General features: G+C 36.7%; 1 protein-coding gene across 1 annotated transcript in view; it reads left to right on the forward strand.

Annotated features, from left to right (window-relative positions):
- Window positions 1-17,432, forward strand: part of EIPR1 (EARP complex and GARP complex interacting protein 1) — a 74,670-nt gene extending 57,238 nt beyond the window's left edge. Inside the window, exons 6-9 of the mRNA XM_056488926.1 lie at window positions 612-748; window positions 4,025-4,192; window positions 5,426-5,593; window positions 15,156-17,432. Coding sequence (XP_056344901.1) covers window positions 612-748; window positions 4,025-4,192; window positions 5,426-5,593; window positions 15,156-15,330 — 648 coding nt within the window. The 3' untranslated portion in view covers window positions 15,331-17,432. The remainder of the gene's footprint in view (window positions 1-611; window positions 749-4,024; window positions 4,193-5,425; window positions 5,594-15,155) is intronic.
- Window positions 17,433-18,107: the final 675 nt, after the last annotated feature.

The following is an 18,107-nucleotide window of genomic DNA, read 5'->3' on the forward strand; positions in this document are numbered from 1 at the left end:
GAGCTGTCTGCTCCCTGATATGCAAGCCTGCTTCTGGAACTGAAGCCTTTATATCTCACAGATTGTAGATTTGTGCTCTAGTATCTGCTGTTATTTTAACAGGCATGCATGTGGTGACATGGGCACCTGGGCCTTAAGTTCTTTGTTTTTAAAAGCTGCTATACATTTATCAAAAAGAGTCTTTGACACCATAATTCTGTTACTACAGATAAAATTTGACATTTTGACATGGAAAAAAATCTTGTAAGACTGTTAATGAAGCTAAATGTATGTGTGTGTGTGGCAGCTACAAATCTGTGCAATGTGCCCATATTGTCTGTCTACTGTTTCAACAATGATCTGAAACTGTTTTAATTTATAGACTATAAACCATAGAATATAGTACTTTTAATATTTTGGCATACATTACTCTGCATAAGGTTTTTACTAAAACCAGTGGTAGAAAATCAGCTCTAATTTTTACTTCTTGTTTCTTGACTTTTTTTTTCCAGTCTTTGGATTTGGTATTGCACTTGGAGCAATAGGCTATTGAGCAGCTTTGTCTTCATTGCAACTAATTTCATTTTACTGTTACATTTAGAAACATTGCCAGCTTTGTTTCATTATTTTAGCTCTCTAGTTCCGCAGCCTTGGAAGGGAAAGGACAATTAAAATTTACTTCAGGAAGGTGGAGTCCACACCACAATTGCACCCAGATTGCCACAGCCAACGATACCACGGTCCGAGGGTGGGATACACGGAGCATGAGGTAACGACAGCTTGCAGTCCTGTTCTCTAGAAAACACCATCTCCTTTGGAGGTAGATTTTTGCATTGCTCCTAGCATAATTTTTTTTGTTTTAAATGATAAGTGACAACCTTGCATAGCTGATACAGTTACAATTTAACAAAGAGTTTTCTCTGGTATTCTCCCTCAGCTTCAATTCTGACTTGTGTATTGAGTTTTACTGAACTATGTACTAGTCTTACAAGGATTTGTTCAATACATAGGGATTACCTGAATGAAGCTGTTTTGTAATTCAACCTGAAAATGGTTTCACAACAGTCCTGACTATGCTATGAACTATCTTCATAGCATTTAAAGGTGACTTAACCTGTGAATTGCCTTCAAAGATTAAAGTTTGCTCTTCACTTCTGATTTTAACAAAGTGTTAAAGATTGTACTAAAGTACTAAAGATTGTAGCGTACTAGTTATAAGAAATCACTGAATCTATCAAAATCATAACCAAATAAAAGCTTTGAATATACCTAATAAGGCATTTCCCCTCTGCTTAGTTGTGATTTTGATAAGCAAAGGAGTGATGTTGTGCACATCTGTTGCCATGACTACTAAAGCCTCTTCAAGCTTTTTTAAAAGTACACTTTATCCCCTTAGCACATAGTAATTTATCACTAAACCGAGAAGACTGATGTCTTGTAATAACTTCTGTTGCTTTAAAGGGCGATGACTTTAAATTTAGTTCAGTGGTTCCTGCCAGCTCAGAGTTGTAGCAATAAATCCCTTGTTTGCTAGTCTTGCGTGTTTTTGCCAAAAAGATTTATTTAATGAAGGAAAGTTAAAAATAAAGTAATTTAAAGTCGCTTCCTACATGATTATCATTATGTTTGAAAGTCCTGTTCTTTGCCATGTAAAATGATATATAAGAATCTAATTTTATGTAATGTGCACACTTAGATTTATAAAGAAACTTTATAAAGATAAGAGTGGAAAGAAAGGACAAAGGAGAAGGGGTTTTATTAATTTGCTTTTTTTGATAATGTTTTTGTAATCCTATTTCTAACATATAGCATGGAGATCTTTACCAAAGCCTGTGTTTGGAAGAGAAAATATTAAATATTGTAACATCTGTTTTATGCTCTATCTCATTAGAGGAAGCATCTCTATCTTGCATTAAAGGAATCCTCTGAGTAACTTCTATGAAGGCTAGATAATCTGGATATTATAGTCTGGTTCCTCAGTGAAAGGGGTAGCTTGGTTAACAGAAACAAACCCCACTATTCTATTTACTTCAAGTAAAGCTCAGAGTAGATAGTCCTTAAACCAGTTTGATAAGTAGGCTATGCCGAGCTGTTTGCAATACACTCAAAAAGTATGTGCAATAATAAGTCCCATCTTCAATTACACTGTAATAAGTCTATTATGTGAATATTTTGTAATAATTAGTTAGGCTAGAAGTAGTTTAATGTCAGTGCAATATAAACTGTGGCAGTATAAGAAGTATAAAATGAGGAGGGAAGGAGGAATCAAAGGTAGAAAACTGTTCTACCAGCAAAGTGAAGAGAAGTACTGGAAGTAGCTGGAATAGCTGCTCCTGCAGAGTGTGGTTATGATAGCTGCAAGATAGAGGACATGGCAAACAAAGAAGGGGTGAAAAAAAAAGCATTGGCAGGAAGAGTCCTAGACTAGATAGACTAAGCAGCAGTCTTAATCAGAGAAGAGCTTGTGATGCAGAGAAGACAGACACTAGGCTGATTGGATTTACAGAGAGAAATTTATCAGGAAAATCCAGACTCCAAGGCTAAATTCTAAATAATATGTTAGAAGAATGATAGGAGAAAGTGGAGCCAATAGCTGGAGAAAATGGTCATGTGGTCTGGCAGTAATCTCATTATGTAAGTGGGAAATTTAGTGTATGTATTATTGCTGTAAGTAGGGTGAAAAGTGACAAAAAGAATATTCATGTTTGGGGAGGAAGGGATCAAATGGTCAGAATAATAGTTAAGTTGGGATAGGTCTTTCATGGTGAGTAGTCCTGAATATACAATGGACAGTAGTATCTTGAAGCCCTTACATCTCTCAGCAATGCAAGAAAAAAGTGAAAAGTGCAGTGAAGGAAGAAAGAAGTGTTTTACTTCAGCAAGCTTTCTTGAGACTTAAAATTTTTGCTATATACATATTCTAAGAAAATAAGTGGAAGCTTGAATTCCACTCGTATAACACTTGGCAGAAAGGCATACCTGAATGATATCCTTAGCCTCTCAAACTCTGAGAAGTGTGTTAGTGCTCAATATCCTAGTAATTTCACTGGTGCCTGCCAGAGCTGTCAGGATAGGGCTTAGTGCAGGCCTGAAATACTTTGAATCTCTCCTTCTAGAGCTATTTTGCTTTGTATAAGTAGTTAGGTATTAACAGCAAGAGACTATCTGATCGTGACAGAAGGCCATAAGAATATGTAGTTTTCACAAGAAATAGGAAGTTTTGGTCAATATGTTTACTGAAGAGAAACATATTTCATTTAAAGGAAAACAAAAAGCTCATGAAGTGTTGAAAAGTTTTAGTGAAGATTGCAGGAGACAGTCAAGTCTGAGCAGAACTTTACATGATATATTGGTAGCTTGGAGAAAACTGGCACTACAATAGTGGAACAGAAAAAAACTCCAAATTTAAGAGGCAGGGTAGGGAAACAAACTGATGGCACGTGATGCTTTGAATAGATATGCTAGGTTGTTAACAGTACTACAGATGTTTTCTAAAGTGGTCCAGATGGATAAGGTTGTGTCTGGCTGAGTAATTTAAGGGCCACAGGTAAATTAGTGATAAATGCAAGAGCTCAAGAAGGTAAATTCAATACAGAGCAGTAATAAAAAGCTGTCATTGATATCTGTTGCAACTGTTGCATTTCAGTTTTTCCTACAGGGTGAAGTAGATGTCATAAATAGGGAAGTAGTGTAATTATTTAGGGGTGAAGAAGTTCTTACCTGAAACTGTTGTGGTTTATCAGCAGACATTTCTAATGGTTGTTACAGATCTATGCTAGAATCATCTGTAACTACTGTTTCCTTTTAACTCCACATGATATTCATGGAAACAAACATGGATGGAGCAAAGCTTCAAAGCAAGCTGAGAAATCTATACAAGTCACTGTTGTTAATAACTGGGAATTCCCTAAACTCTGCACTTGCAATGAGAACTCTAGGTCTGTGGGTGCTAAGGGGATTGTGCAAGTTTCCAGGGAAACAGGTTTCTGTGGGTGGAATGCAGTCAGCTTTTTATAGACCATTTAATTTTTTTAATGTTTTCCAGGCAGATATATTGTATAGAAAATGCACACGGACAGCTGGTACGAGACCTGGACTTTAATCCCAATAAACAGTACTACCTGGCTAGCTGTGGAGATGACTGCAAGGTGAAATTCTGGGACACGAGAAATGTCACTGAACCAGTGAAGACACTAGAGGAGCATTCTCACTGGTAGAACAAATTATCTGCATGCTGTTTTGTGGGTGGATGGCTTATATAATTTATTCAGCTAATTATTTTATTGTTTAGGAACAATGCAAACTAACTATGTTTGTGCTATTCTGCATAATCATTTTTTTGCACAGAGGAAAAGTTTCAGCATGTAAATGTTCCTTGTGCAATTGTAAATTAAGAGTTTAGACAACATTAGTCTAATTGGCAAGAAACTGTTGTTAAGATTGTTGGAAGATGGGGTACACCTTTGAGAAGCACAGCACAGAACTTGGCTCGTGGGGCCCAGCTGGGACACAGGTGTGCCTTCCCAAATGGAGCCTGATGTGCTGCACCTGATGTGCAGAAATAAAGCAGCTGCCATCCATTCTTCTGTTGTCAAATGATTGAAGTGTTCACTAATGCAGCTCCACTTTTTAAATGTTCTTCACAGTCCTTAAGTCAGAATATGCAAGTGAATAATTTTACTCTCAGAGATAACTTTTAGAACCTGTATTTACTGCACTGGCCTGTGGCTGGAGTAAGGAGAATCTTGCCTGATGTCTGCAAATTTCAGTGCTTAAGAAAAGATGAATTATTCATATTTTATAAAATTTGGGTTGGAGTAATTCTTTCAAAATAAATCCAGAACCTAAAGCTACTTTAAGGAAAATAAAAATGGAATTAACAGAAGCATCATTTATACTTTTTTTCCTTCAGAATATTCAAAGAAAAAGAATAAATCAAGAACCACAAGACGTTTGGCATTAACTTGATATGTAAAATGTAAAAATTGAAGAGAAATACAGTCCTGCATTTGTTTTAGGATCTATTTTAAACTAAGAATGTTGTGAGATTTTTTGTTGAAAAGGCTATTTTTAATCCATATTTTGCTTTGGGGAAATTTTTGCATTTAGGACTTAAATATTTAACTGGCTTACTCAACAATGAATTGGCATGTGCCCTCAAGGAATAATGCCATTGAATGGTGTGATTTGTTGTGGTTTGTTTTTTTGTTTGTTTTTTTTTTTTAATTGTTGAATTTTAAAGATACCTCATAAAAAACAGATTACATGTAATCTTAAAAATCAAAAGAAGATGGCAAAGAGAGTCTTTGGGGTGAGGCATGTTACTTCTATGCATATTAAAAACATTGAAAAGATGAATTTTTAGTGCTGCTCTAAAAAAAAGTTTAACAGTCATGCCCTACCTATCATGAATAATATTGTGTTCTCTCTGCTTTAACTTTTTTAGGGTCTGGAATGTCAGATACAATCATTCTCATGATCAGCTGATCCTTACAGGAAGCAGTGATAGCAGAGTTATCCTGTCTAATATGGTATCAATTTCTTCTGAACCATTTGGCCATATGGTAGATGATGATGAACTCAGTGACCAAGAGGACCAGCATCAGGAAGAGAAGTATGAAGTTTCCTGAATTTTATGTAGATGCCTACAATTTGTCTTTTCACTGTAATGGTTTACATGCTATTTTTTTTTGCTAGGATTTTTGTATACAGGCCTTTCAGGTAAGTAGTTAGAATTCTCACTTAGTTCTTCTTTATTCAGTCTTGGGTGGAATGCACTCTTTAAATCTGATTGGCATGGTCACTCCACATTCACTGGTAGAAAGGGAATGGTGATGCTGAGCACCAGTCCTAAAGTTCACTGGGTTGGTGAAAAGATTCACTTTAAGGGGAGCTCTGGTTCAAGTCAAGCACATACAATAATCTAGGTTAAGTGAGAATTTGAAAATATATTTTTGTATTTTCTGTGTATATATTAGGACCCTTAGGAAATGTTACCAGTCTAATGAGGCAGAAGAAAGGAAGTATAAGCACATAATTTCTTTTTTTTAAGTGTTGGTCTTCATATCTCTGATTGCTCTGGAACCCAGTAATCCATCAGACCTATATCAAGCAAACCAGAAGCTTGGTTTCAACATTCTTGGTAGAGAATAGTGCATGCTATTAGCAAATGTTTGTAAACCCATACATCTCATTTGTGTGGAATCACATATTTTCCTTGTGAATTTTGGAGGGACACAGGCTGATTTAACTCCTGAATGGTCTTTTGAAATAAGGAAAAGTCAGATGTGATAAGGAACAAGGAAATTACAAAAAATCACCTAGTTGCTTAGCTATGTTTGCTAGATGTTTCAACTAAAATTCTACTTAGAGTTTAGGTTACTTCTCTAGTTGAATTTTTAAGGTTGCTCTTTAACCTTAATTTTATTAATACATATGTAGTTTTGATCCAGATAGTTTTGGTGTTTTGGTTTCCTTTAAAAGACCTGGAAACTATTATTTTTTAATAGTAAATAAGAAATTTATTCCATATATAGAAATGGTAATTTTAAAAGTACATGATTTCTTTAGAAGATTTTCTCTATGTATTGTAAGTGCCTGAAAAATCAGGGAGTATCAAATTATATACCTCAGAATTTGCTTACATCAGCAGTCACTGAGTTACAGTGTTTTAAATATAGAATCAAGGAATGGTTTGTGTTGAAAAGGGTCTTAAAGATCACCTAGTTTCAACTCCCCTGCCATGGGCAGGCACGTCTTTTGGTTCCTTATCTTTGACTGAAGATGGCAATTTTTTGCCACATTTTTTTTAATATGGTGGGTATGCATTAAAAATATCACAAGTAAATAGCATTCTGACAGACATTGTGTAGTAGGTTATCTGAAATCCTGAATTTATGTGGATTGTAAACTGTGTAGGTTGCCTCATTGAAACACAACTCATTGTGCTAGAATAGGAATTTTTGAATCCAAGGTCATCCTATGCAATACAACAAATATAATGTATCTTTTCCTATGGCTATGGGATAGATGTAAACCACATCATTACTTATATAGTAAAGATGTAGATCCCTTGCCTGTCCCCAGAGGCTACAAGAGAATAATTCTGCATTTTCTTTTTAAATATGTGCTTTTCAGCTGCTCATCTGTTTTCTATAAAACCTGGGAAAGTGCATTAGCTTTTGTAACCTTTGCTTGGTACTGTGAAAGTCTTGTTTTAGGTTCCCCCTTCTGCCCCCTTGTTATGAGTTGAGTCAGAAGGATTTTAGCAAGCTGCTGCAGCCTTGAGCTGTTGCCAAATGAATGTCTGTTTAGTTCTGAGTGCACAAATGAAGTAGGGCATAACAGCTGTAGAGAATACTTCTTGTATTCAACCAATAGTGCCAAATGTTTCTGCTCTAACACCCTCCTAGAGACCTCTGTGAAGAGACTCTTGCACCTTTGCATGGGTACTGTCTCTTCTGTAAAATCCAGGTTTTCACTCTATGGTTTAATGGGGGAAGGGTGTGGGGTTTTTTTAGTTTTGGTTTGTTGGTTTTTGTTTTGTTTTGTTTTGTTTTTTTTTTGTTTTTTTTGTTTTTTTTTTGGTTTTTTTTGTTTTTTTGTTTTTTTTTTTTTTGTTTTTTGTTTTTTGTTTTTTTTTGTTTTTTTTTTGGCTTTGATATATTCTAGACTTTCAAGCAAGTGTTATAGTTGCACAAGGTTCACTTATCCTGTTTTGGAGGACATTTGATTTGTTGTTAAACAGCACACAAATACTGATAAAGAGAATGTCTTTTTCAGGTGTATCTTGAAATACACCAGGAGGAGCATGTATTTGTACAACTGGTGTCTCTAACCAGTCCTCTCGAGACTGAGTACTGTATCTCTGTCAGAAGGTTAAAATATCAAGTGGAAAGAAGGGAAAAGACTCTGCATTTTATTTGTCCTGAATACAATCACTTGTAAAAATACTCCTTGGATTAAATATAAAAATGATGAGTATGTGCCAGTTTTATTTTCAAAAGTTTATTGTTTTGTCTACTTAGTAAAGCCCCATATTTTGACAACATTGACTTGTAGTACTGTTCTACACAGTTTAAACTCCTTCCTGAGATCTTAAAGACTTGTTAATTTTTAATATCTTTCAGAGTAAATGTCATAATTTTTACTGTATTGGTTGGAAACAAAAATAAATACCCTTAACCCTTCCTTGCTTAACTGTGTAGAGCTATGCATTAGTCTACCTACTCAGTTATTCGTGCCAGTTTTACTGCAGTAGTTGCCTGGTTTTTAATTTCCCAACTGTAAATAATTATTTGGAGATAATTTTTTTAAAAGAAAAGAATTCAAGTTCATTGCATAATGAATAGACAAACTCAAAGTTTCCGTGTTCCATCCTTACGAAGAATTTCTTCTTAGTGGTTTCTTTCTTCAGTGTTTGTCTGTGTGGACACCTTGGGCCTATCTGCTCCCATTTTAGAGATCAGAACATGCTTAAATAAGCAATATAACTAGGACTGTTGCATGAAGATCTGTCTCTTGTTGAAATCAAGTGACTGCTGGTTTCTCCTGCTGGTTTAGATCAGACTCTTGTCAAGTCTGTATGTTTCTTATTCTTTAACTGCTGCTGTAGTTTCTCTCAATCAAAAAAGGTAAGAGCAGGCAGCTTCCCTGTATTGGTCAAAGATCTCCCTAGCCTGTATCATGTGTCTCATAGTAGTCAGGAGGAAGAATAATAGAAATGGGAAAAGATGTACTTCCCCTGGATGTGCTCCTAGCCCTTGACTATTTGCAGTTCAGGGACATTTACTGCCTTCTGAATAATCTTTGAAGACTTCTGATTCTTCCATGTATGGTTTTCCTTTGCTATCAGCCATATTCTCGAGTTTATCTGCTCTCACTAACTGTGTTTTTGTTTGTTCTAAAACATGCCAGCTGTGCATGCATGGTTTTTGTGAAATGTATCTAGGAGAAACATGCCAACTGGGTTTGTTTTCTTGCACTGAATTAAGAAAGACTTCAGTTCTTTCTGCGTGGGAAGCACAAAGCCACTGTTGAAAATGGGTCGTCTAAGAAGAGGCTGGATTTGTCCTCAGAAAAGAGCTATAGGCATGTGGCCAAAGGACAGCTATGCTATATTCTGGTCAAGTCCCTGCTCTGGATTACTTAATGCACAGTTCAAATATGGAAGAAAAAAACAAAAACAACAGCTGAGAATGAAGTGCTGTACTAGTTCAGTTTCTAGCACTTTGATCCAGAGGTACCAAAAAGCATACAAATAAATTAAAATAGAACAGATGAATGTGAATACTTGGGTTCGTTTGGGTTTCATCACCAAAACACAGCTAATGTGCCTGGATAAGAACATGAGGAGTGATTTTCAGTGCCTAAGTTTGAACAAAACTTTTAAAACATGGGATTTCACATCTGTGGATGCAATTGCTTGTCAAGCTTCTCCTTGACCACTTTCTTTAGTGGCTTTGCACTCTGTTGTTGCAAGAACTTTCTCCCTGCAACACTGTACTTGCTGAGTTCTCAATCTTCTGAAGCTGACTGTCAGCTCCCTGTAAGATATTAGGAGAGCTTTGGGAAGTGTCTTCTTCCTAAGGGGAGGTAGTTACTGTCTTCCTTTAGTCTTTGGTCATCCAAAATCCTGATGTTAGTGAGTGACCCTATATGTTACTGTATTAAATTATTCTGATAGTCATTTTAATTCTACATTGCTCTTTCTAACAAAAAAAGAAAGCTACTAGGTTCTTGCAGTTTAGTGTAGCCATCTTTACTTGCCAGTCAGGATTCCTTCAGTTACTCCAATATGTTTGTTTGCCTTATAGATTTAAATTATGAACTGTGTAGGTCTCTGTTTGGTATGCTGGTGATACACAGCTTGAGAAGAATATTTGGTATCATAGGAGCACCAGCAGCAAGGTACATGCTGCATCTACAGCAGTGGTTTTATTCTTCATTACTTCTGTGGCCAGAACTTTGTGACAAGGCTCAACTGGTAATGCAGGACTTGCTCTTAAAGAGAAAAAGCTTATTCTGTATCTATAACAAAGAAAAGATTAATATTAATTTTATTTATATTGAATTTATACATCAGTTCTGAAAAGGAAGCCATCCTAAAACTTTAATTTTGCAGTATAAGCTACCAGCTCCCTTAGTTTTCTTTTGGGTTTACAGGCTTAAGATGTTTGCTGTTTTCACTGGCAGAACTGATCACTAAGGTCAGTATACTGCCTTCTCCCCTGTGTTACATTTTTTGATGATATGTTCTAAAATAATATATTAATAAAAAATAATTTTCTGATAGGAATTTCTGGTACTGTCCTCAAAGGCTAACAAAGATTATTATCCTTTGAAAATTGTACCAGAAATTGCTATCAGAAAATACACTTTCAATGTATTTTTTCCTGAAGGCTTATGTTTCCATCTCTTTCATCATAGATGTTAGCCATAATGTCCTTTGATACAAATAGAAGATCTAACCACAAGCACTTCTCAACATTTCATATTTAAAGCTGAGAGATGTAAAGAATTAGTTCTTCCAGTACAGAGTATCTCAGTTGAGATTGTAAAGTTTTTAATGAGATATTGTATAGAAGCATCTTCAGCCTTCAGAATGGACCAGAAAGAAAATGGTGGCTGCCCTCTCTGTAGAAGGAGACTTTCTTCAAAATTCTATCTAAAGAAGTTGGTGGTATCCACTTTTCATGATAGAAATGTAGTTTAGAGTTTTTTGAATAACAAATGATGTCATTTCACAATATTACATATGAACTGTGCAATCTAACATAACACCTTTGTATATGCATCTGTGACTTCAGGAGCCACATTTGTCAGCATTGATATTTTGAAAAGCATTTGCCAAACATGCTGAGGCAGGCTTTCAGGATATTTTCACACAGCTGTCAGCAGTGTTAAATTTGATGCTATTTTGCTTTTGATATTAATGTCTTGGAGAAACCTAGAAGTCATAGGATTATGCTATGGAATCAATCAAGAGACCTAATTAATAAAAACAGGTTAAATAGTTTCTGTTTTGGGGAATGCCAGGATTCAGGACTACTTTGTTGGATGTGTAAGAAGCTGGGCAAAATGTAGTGCAGCAGCACTTTTCAGTTTTAAGAGTTTTTCTTTAAATGCTTCTTCTTTTCCTGTTATATTTCTTTCTTTAACCCTCATTAGTAAGTATACCTTCCTTAATTTATTTTTCATATTAGGACATCTGTGAAACATGCTATATAAAAATATTCTTTTCCTGTTTTCCTGGGGATGCAGTTCAGAAAGCTCTTTTTTGAATAAAAAAATTATGATGCTTGGAATAGTATGAATGGACAATTATTATCTACAAAAAATGTGTTCAAGAATAAACATACTTGAATTTAGGCTTTTTAAAGTGAGTGAAAAAGTAAGTAGTGTGTTGTCTAATCTTACCAGAAACAATTTTCTCTTGAAGTCAAAAGGAAAGTGCATCTATGGATTTATTCCAGAATCCAGTGCTATGCTTTTCAGGATTCATTTTTGGATGCTGCAGTACATGCTGCTGCTCTATTGATTTATTTCTATTTCACAGTGATTTTTAGATTAAAGAGGATTTAATTTTGACTGTGATAAGGAATTAATGATTTTGTTGACTGAAAATCATATTTTATTGAACACTGTGGTGACAAAACAGAATTGCAAGCACTGCAAACTTAAGTGGTTGTTACCATGAGAAGTAATTGGAAATAACAGCTTTCTACATGAAAACAATTATCCAAGGCTGAAACAGACTTCTTCCTTGAATCTGGTACACAATTAACCTCAAAGTTATCTAGTAAAATAAAAGCAGCTCTCCTTTCATAGAAGCTAGTTGAGGTTGTGCTATTTGGATAAGACTACAGAGAAAACTCAGTCCATATTCAGCTCTGTGTGGTACAGGTGTAAAATTTATGCATGATGTAGGTAGAGACTGCTCATTTCACACTATGATTTCTTGGTGGCAAAAGGAATGTGATGCATTGTCAGTTGATGCAGTGCAAGAACATACAGAAGAAAAGGTATTTTAGTCTGGTCAGAATAAAATCTTCAGAAAAGATAGGAAGGTAGGAAACTAAAGAAGCTTTTTAAGGATCAAGAAGATCTGGGGCAAGGAAGAAAATAGCTTACTAAGCTTGCCAGGTGTAACAAGGGATTACCAAGTATGTTATTAAATACAGTCACAGAATCACAGAATAAGCTGAGGTGGAAGGGACCCACAGGGATGATCGAGTCTGACTGCTGGCCTTGCACATCAACATCTCTCAATCATGAGATCTATAGGCCAAGCACCTGCATCTGTGGTACACTGAACTAGCTATATGGCATAGCTATCCATGGTATACATGGCTGTTTTGTGCACACATGTATTCTACATTATATATATATATATATATATAGCTATACACATCTGTTTTGATATCCCCAACCTGAAGCTTTTAAGCAAAAACAGCTTATCTCTGTGTGAATTACACATATTAAAGTAGTGTAGAAGAAAGTTTGTTTCATATCCAGCTCTGTACAGCTACTATTCTTGTTAATCTGGGATAATTCTTAAATAAATAAAGATGTGAAAAATTTCGTTTGGGTAAATAAATAATTGTGTGACTCAGGAACATAACAATTCTAAGTACCCTAGCTTGATATAGATTCAAAAATTAATTCAGTCTATTCTTGGATTACCAAAAAAAGCAAACATAGCCAAAATGCAGAGAAATCTGATGTGCTTTCTTGGAAATCTCTTAGCATCAGGCAAGGTAGTCTGCCTCTAAGAGATTCCTGTTGTAAGGGAAAAAAAAACCTCATCACAAACAAGTCGGCTCCTTATGTTGGTTTTGGGCTTGTTTTGGGTTTTTTTTTTTGTTGTTGTTTTTTTAATGTTTTAGAGAAGTCTTCCACATGCATGAAATGAATTTGCTTTTTTATTTCACTAGCAGAATCCTTCTGGGCTCATTACCCATTGCATAATTTAAAGGCTAATCTATTTTCATTCATCATGTTTGTAAAGCATGCTCATGGACAGTTTCTTTTGGATCTTCTGATGGTTCCTGAGACACATCATTTTGAGATTTTTTTTTTTTTTTTTTTTTCTTTTCCATCCTGGTTGTATAGTATCTAGCTCTTTTACACCAAGTGATAGCTTCCATGAGGATTTTCTTTGATTCTCAGTAACTGTTGATTTCAAGGCCATGCCATTGGCCTGAAGAACCACATGGAATAGCATGCTTTCTTTTTCTGGGAAGGTACAAAATTTACTTTCATACCTAAGTGGAAATTCAGTGTATAGACAATAATAAAACACAGTTAAAAACTGTAGTTATAAATGGAAATGCCAAACAGAAATTCATCTACAGGCTTGTTTCCTGAACACTCATTCCCCTTATGACTCCTGTAAATTAAATTAGATGAGCTGTGTTATTTAAATGAAACACTGAAAGAACCCTGAGCATACAGAAAATAGTGTAATCTAGAAGCTGATTTGACCTTGTTTATCCAAGCTTGGGTTAACTGAGATTCCTGGTTAAGTGAAAGTCGGTCGTGTCCCCTGACAGCCATGTGCACTGTGCATTACTCCCCTGCTTATCCAGAGAGACATCTGAAACCTTCAGAATAATGGAGTTGTGGGTAAGTGGGTGAGCACTGCGTGAAGCACATTGCTGTCTGGGGACATGACCAACTTTCACTTAACCAGGCATGTCAGTTAGCAGGAAGTTAGACAAACATGTTGCAGGAGATGAAGTGTCTGTATGTGTTTTTTAGCTCTCTGCTGTTAGATGGTTTGTAGCAAAGTTCATATTCAGGACAACTGCAAAACAACCTTGTTCTTTGCAATTAACCAGAGGCTTGGTTGTGCTGTGACCTATTTTGGTTAGTTGACCTTTAATATAGCACAAGTAAATGGTAAAAATCCTTGAAAATACGTATCTGAAGCTATTCTACAGTGTGAGTCTGCTTTTGGTTTTTTCATTAAGCTCAATTGAATTTTAATGGCAGTGTTAGATTTGCAGCTGGCTAGGTGGGGCAGTGATGCCCTGCAAAAGATCCTACTGTGCTTCCATCCAGGCTTTGTGATTGCAGAGCTGCCTGCTTTCAGAGAGCAGCAGGAGAGGGCAAAGGCAGCCAATAAAAACACTTCATTTCTGTAGTAGCAGCATCTGTTTAAATGATTGAGTAGCATTCACAAGGCTCTTTGGCTTTACTTTCTGTGAGGAGGGTTGCAGCTATAGTACAGGGCTGTTTTAGGAGACAAACAGATATCTCTGAAGGGCTGACTGATCCTTGTCAGAAAGAGACAATTCTCTGTGGCTGAAGGAGCTCTAAGGTCATCTGAAAACTCCCCTGCCCTGTAGCTGCAGAATAATGTTCTGTAGTGTTCTGAGAGGAGAGACTAGCTTTGGGAATGGAGAGAAGCGCTGTGCTCAGTTAGCAGAGTACAATCAATGACTCTTGAGTAGTTTAGACTTCAGAGAATTGCCTGAATATCTTGAATATTTACTATACTGAAGGAATTCTGTGTCTCTCCTATGATGTAGGTGACCAGGAGCTTGGCTGTGGTAGTGAGAGGTGGGGTATACAATAACAGATGAGAATCTGGAGCTGATACAACTCTAGCAGTGGGAGATAAACATCAGTGTTCAGAGTGATGGCTCCATCCCCCTTCCATAATTCTGGAGAAAATGGGTCCAGGATGGCAGCACAGGAGAGACTGATGTTAGGGATTGCAACTTCTTACCCATCTATGAATCTCTAAGGTTGTGTATTATTTTAAGCATTCACTGAACAGGGAAGGGGGAGAGGACAGGATGTAACATGATGAGAGAAAAGATGTTTCTAAAAAGTTGTGCATTTAGATCATGCCACATAGTTGAACTTGCTTTAGAGAGTGAGAGATGTTTAGTGTAGGTTCTGAGAGGCAAGAAATGCACTGAAATTTTGAGTAAGAGTTACTTTGTCCCTGTAAATGGGTTTTTTTGCACTGACTTGACTTTGTCATGTAAAACAGAAGTACATGCAAGCATCAGGTATAAAATATTTCCTTAGAACCTACTACTGCATTCTTATACTTTAAATGGGATTTTATGTATCCAGATGTTAATGACACTTAATATGGCCTTTAAAATCTAGTGTGTTCGCAAATCCTTACTATTTTTTTTGGTGTTTGTTTTCAATTTTAGGATCAAAGAGCCCCTTCAGGACAGTGTAATAGCTACCTATGAAGAACATGAAGATAGCGTGTATGCAGTTGAATGGTCCTCAGCAGACCCGTGGCTATTTGCCTCTTTAAGCTATGATGGGAGACTGGTTATTAACAGGGTTCCAAGAGCCCTTAAATACCATATACTGTTATAATTTGTTTGAATTGTTAACTTGATGTACACAACTGGTAGGTATTGTTAAAGATTTTTTCAGGATCTGTTTTTTTAAGTAAAAAAGTTAAAATTTTGTTAGGAATATCTATGCTGATGTAGACCTGTAATTTTTTCTTTTATGTTTGCCTTGAGAAGCTATGATGCATTTTCTGAAGGCTGTGCTACCTAGTTTTTTTTTTTTTTTTTTTTTTTTTTTGAGGGGCTAATCATTTTGTGAGCTCTGAAGGTTCTGCAGATAGTGGGTACATTCCATACCATTGCTTTATTACATCAGCTTGATGCAAATATAATGAATTAAAGAAATGTTATTATGCTGATACAAAACTGGGACAATGTAGGGTTCATGTAGCAGAAGTGATCTACTTGTTTTCAAGAATAGTATTTTATATTTCTTGTATAAGCAGCCTTCTTTTAGGGGGCCACATTCCACTAACTGTTCTGGCTACAAATAGAATTGGGAGTGGTCTTAAAGGGCTTTCTTAATACTGTCTAATATTTTAAACACTTTTCCCTTTTTTGCATGTCTTGAGAAGGAATGTTTTTTTGTGAAAGTGAAACCTTCAAATATATTTTTCATTTGAGCCTTATGGTAGTATCAACAAAGCAGCATCCTGCAATTTTTGAACTAAATGCAGTTCTCAGCTATGTATTGTTACTGGAAACAATATTAGTATTTACAAAAATCTCTGATACAATCACATAATGTGTTATCCTATATTTATAGGTTAAGTTGTGCTGTGAGGGACTCTGGAGCTATGCTACTGTTAACCCGAAAAATCTGTTTAATATTTGTCTGCTTAGACTTCCTTACCCTTTCAGATCCATGCCAATCTGCAGTACACTGGCATGATGTAAAAGGCTTGCAACTAAGCACAAAAGATCCTTTGCTATATCCTACTTTTTGCCATAGGTGACCCAGACATTGGTTACAATGTTGTTACAAATGCTGAGAACAGGCAGATGCTGCGCTGTAGGAGGATTTTTAGTACAGGAAATTTAAAACTTAGGTGGAAGGCCTGGTGAAACATTCCTGTAGATACTGACATCCTGTCTTCCCCTGGTATAGCTTGCACTAAGATGAAGATTTGCTGCTTGCTCTTTGTGTACCCAGGCTAACTGTAATATTAATTATTCCCTGCTGCTTTTTCAACGCTATTATTTCCCTTTAACTTCAGGGCTTGGGTGTGTATGACAGTGTTGGTTGTGGTAGCATTGTGTAAGACTACTCTGAAGAAATAGCAATGAACATGGGATGGAAAGATCAATACCAGCTTCTTCCATGATCCCTCCCGTTGCTATGGCAACTGTTGATGTTAGTGGTGAGGGACAGCATGCTGCTCACCTCTGTTTGTCCTTCCCCACTCTTGGATCGAAACATCCAAATGTGATTTGTTGTTTACACACAGCTGTGCAGAGATCACGTTTGGAATGACTGAATGCTATAGGCTGAAACATCCAAAAAAGATAACAGTTGAATTCCACTTCTGGTTTTCTTAAGGAGCTTATTTGGAAAAATTCATAGGAGTGGAGGAATCCAATTAAATCATCTGTACTATTGTTTGCATTTGTGTTAATGATGTTGCCTATCTGCTCCAGAATGAATGCTTCATTGGAAATTCTGATTGTCTGATTTTCTACATTCATGTTTTAGACTTGTGCTATTTCAAATTGTTTCAATTGTAATTAGGCATGAGCTATTTACCTGTATACTGTAAGAACTACATTTCCAAATCAGTAGTGCTTCAGCTATCTGAATGTCAAACACCTTGGTTGGGCTGCTGCTTTTTCTGTGGAGCTTTTCATCAGACACAAAATCTTGTTAGGTATCGTGTCTGCCCCGCCTATGTGCCACCCTCCCTACCCACCCCTCTAGAAAAAAATGAAAAAACCTCTGCACTATATCTTTGGTATGCAGCAGAACTCCTTAAAAGTTTCTTCACATTAGCAATAAAGGTCTAATGAAACTTTGTTTGGCAGTGTATATGGCTGGCAGTGTGAAGGTAATGGGGAAATTGCCTAACAGTGTGTGGGATTGGACTTGATTTTAAACGTGTAATAAATGCAGGATGGATTTCAGACTAATTTTTATGTGGCTGTATTTCCTTTAATACTGTAAGTGTATATGAACTGGAAATATCTGTAAATAAATAATATCAAGAAATCACTAGGTTGGAAGACACCTCCGAGATCATCGAGTCCAACCCATGCCCTAACGCCTCAGTTAGACCATGGCACCAAGTGCCACATCCAGTCTTTTTTTAAAACAGGATGTTAAGTCCAGGGATGGTGACTCCACTGCCTCCCCAGGAAGACCATTCCAATACTTTATTATTCTTTCAATGAAAAGCTTCTTCCTAATATCCAACCTAATTTTCCCTTGATGCAGCTTGAGACTGTGTCCCTCTTGTTCTGTCAGTTGCTGCCTGGAGAAAGAGACCAACCCCACCAGAGACAGCCACCTTTCAGGGAATTGCAGAGAGTGATAAGGTCGCCCCTAAGTCTCCTTTTCTCCAGGCTGAACACCCCCAGCTCCTCAGCCATTCCTCACAGGGTTTGTGTTCCAGCCCCTCACCAGCCTCGTTGCCTCCTCTGGATGTGCTCAAGTGTCTCAACGTCCTTCCCAAACTGAGGGGACAGACCTGGACACAGCACTCAGGGTGTGACCTCACCAGTGCTGAGTACAGGAAGAATGAGCTCCCTGCTCCTGCTGCCACACTGTTCCTGACACAGGCCAGGGGCCATTGGCCTTCTTGGCCA

Source organism: Oenanthe melanoleuca, chromosome 3 (genome assembly GCF_029582105.1).
Source record: "Oenanthe melanoleuca isolate GR-GAL-2019-014 chromosome 3, OMel1.0, whole genome shotgun sequence".
In the NCBI taxonomy this organism is placed as follows: Eukaryota; Metazoa; Chordata; class Aves; order Passeriformes; family Muscicapidae; genus Oenanthe; species Oenanthe melanoleuca.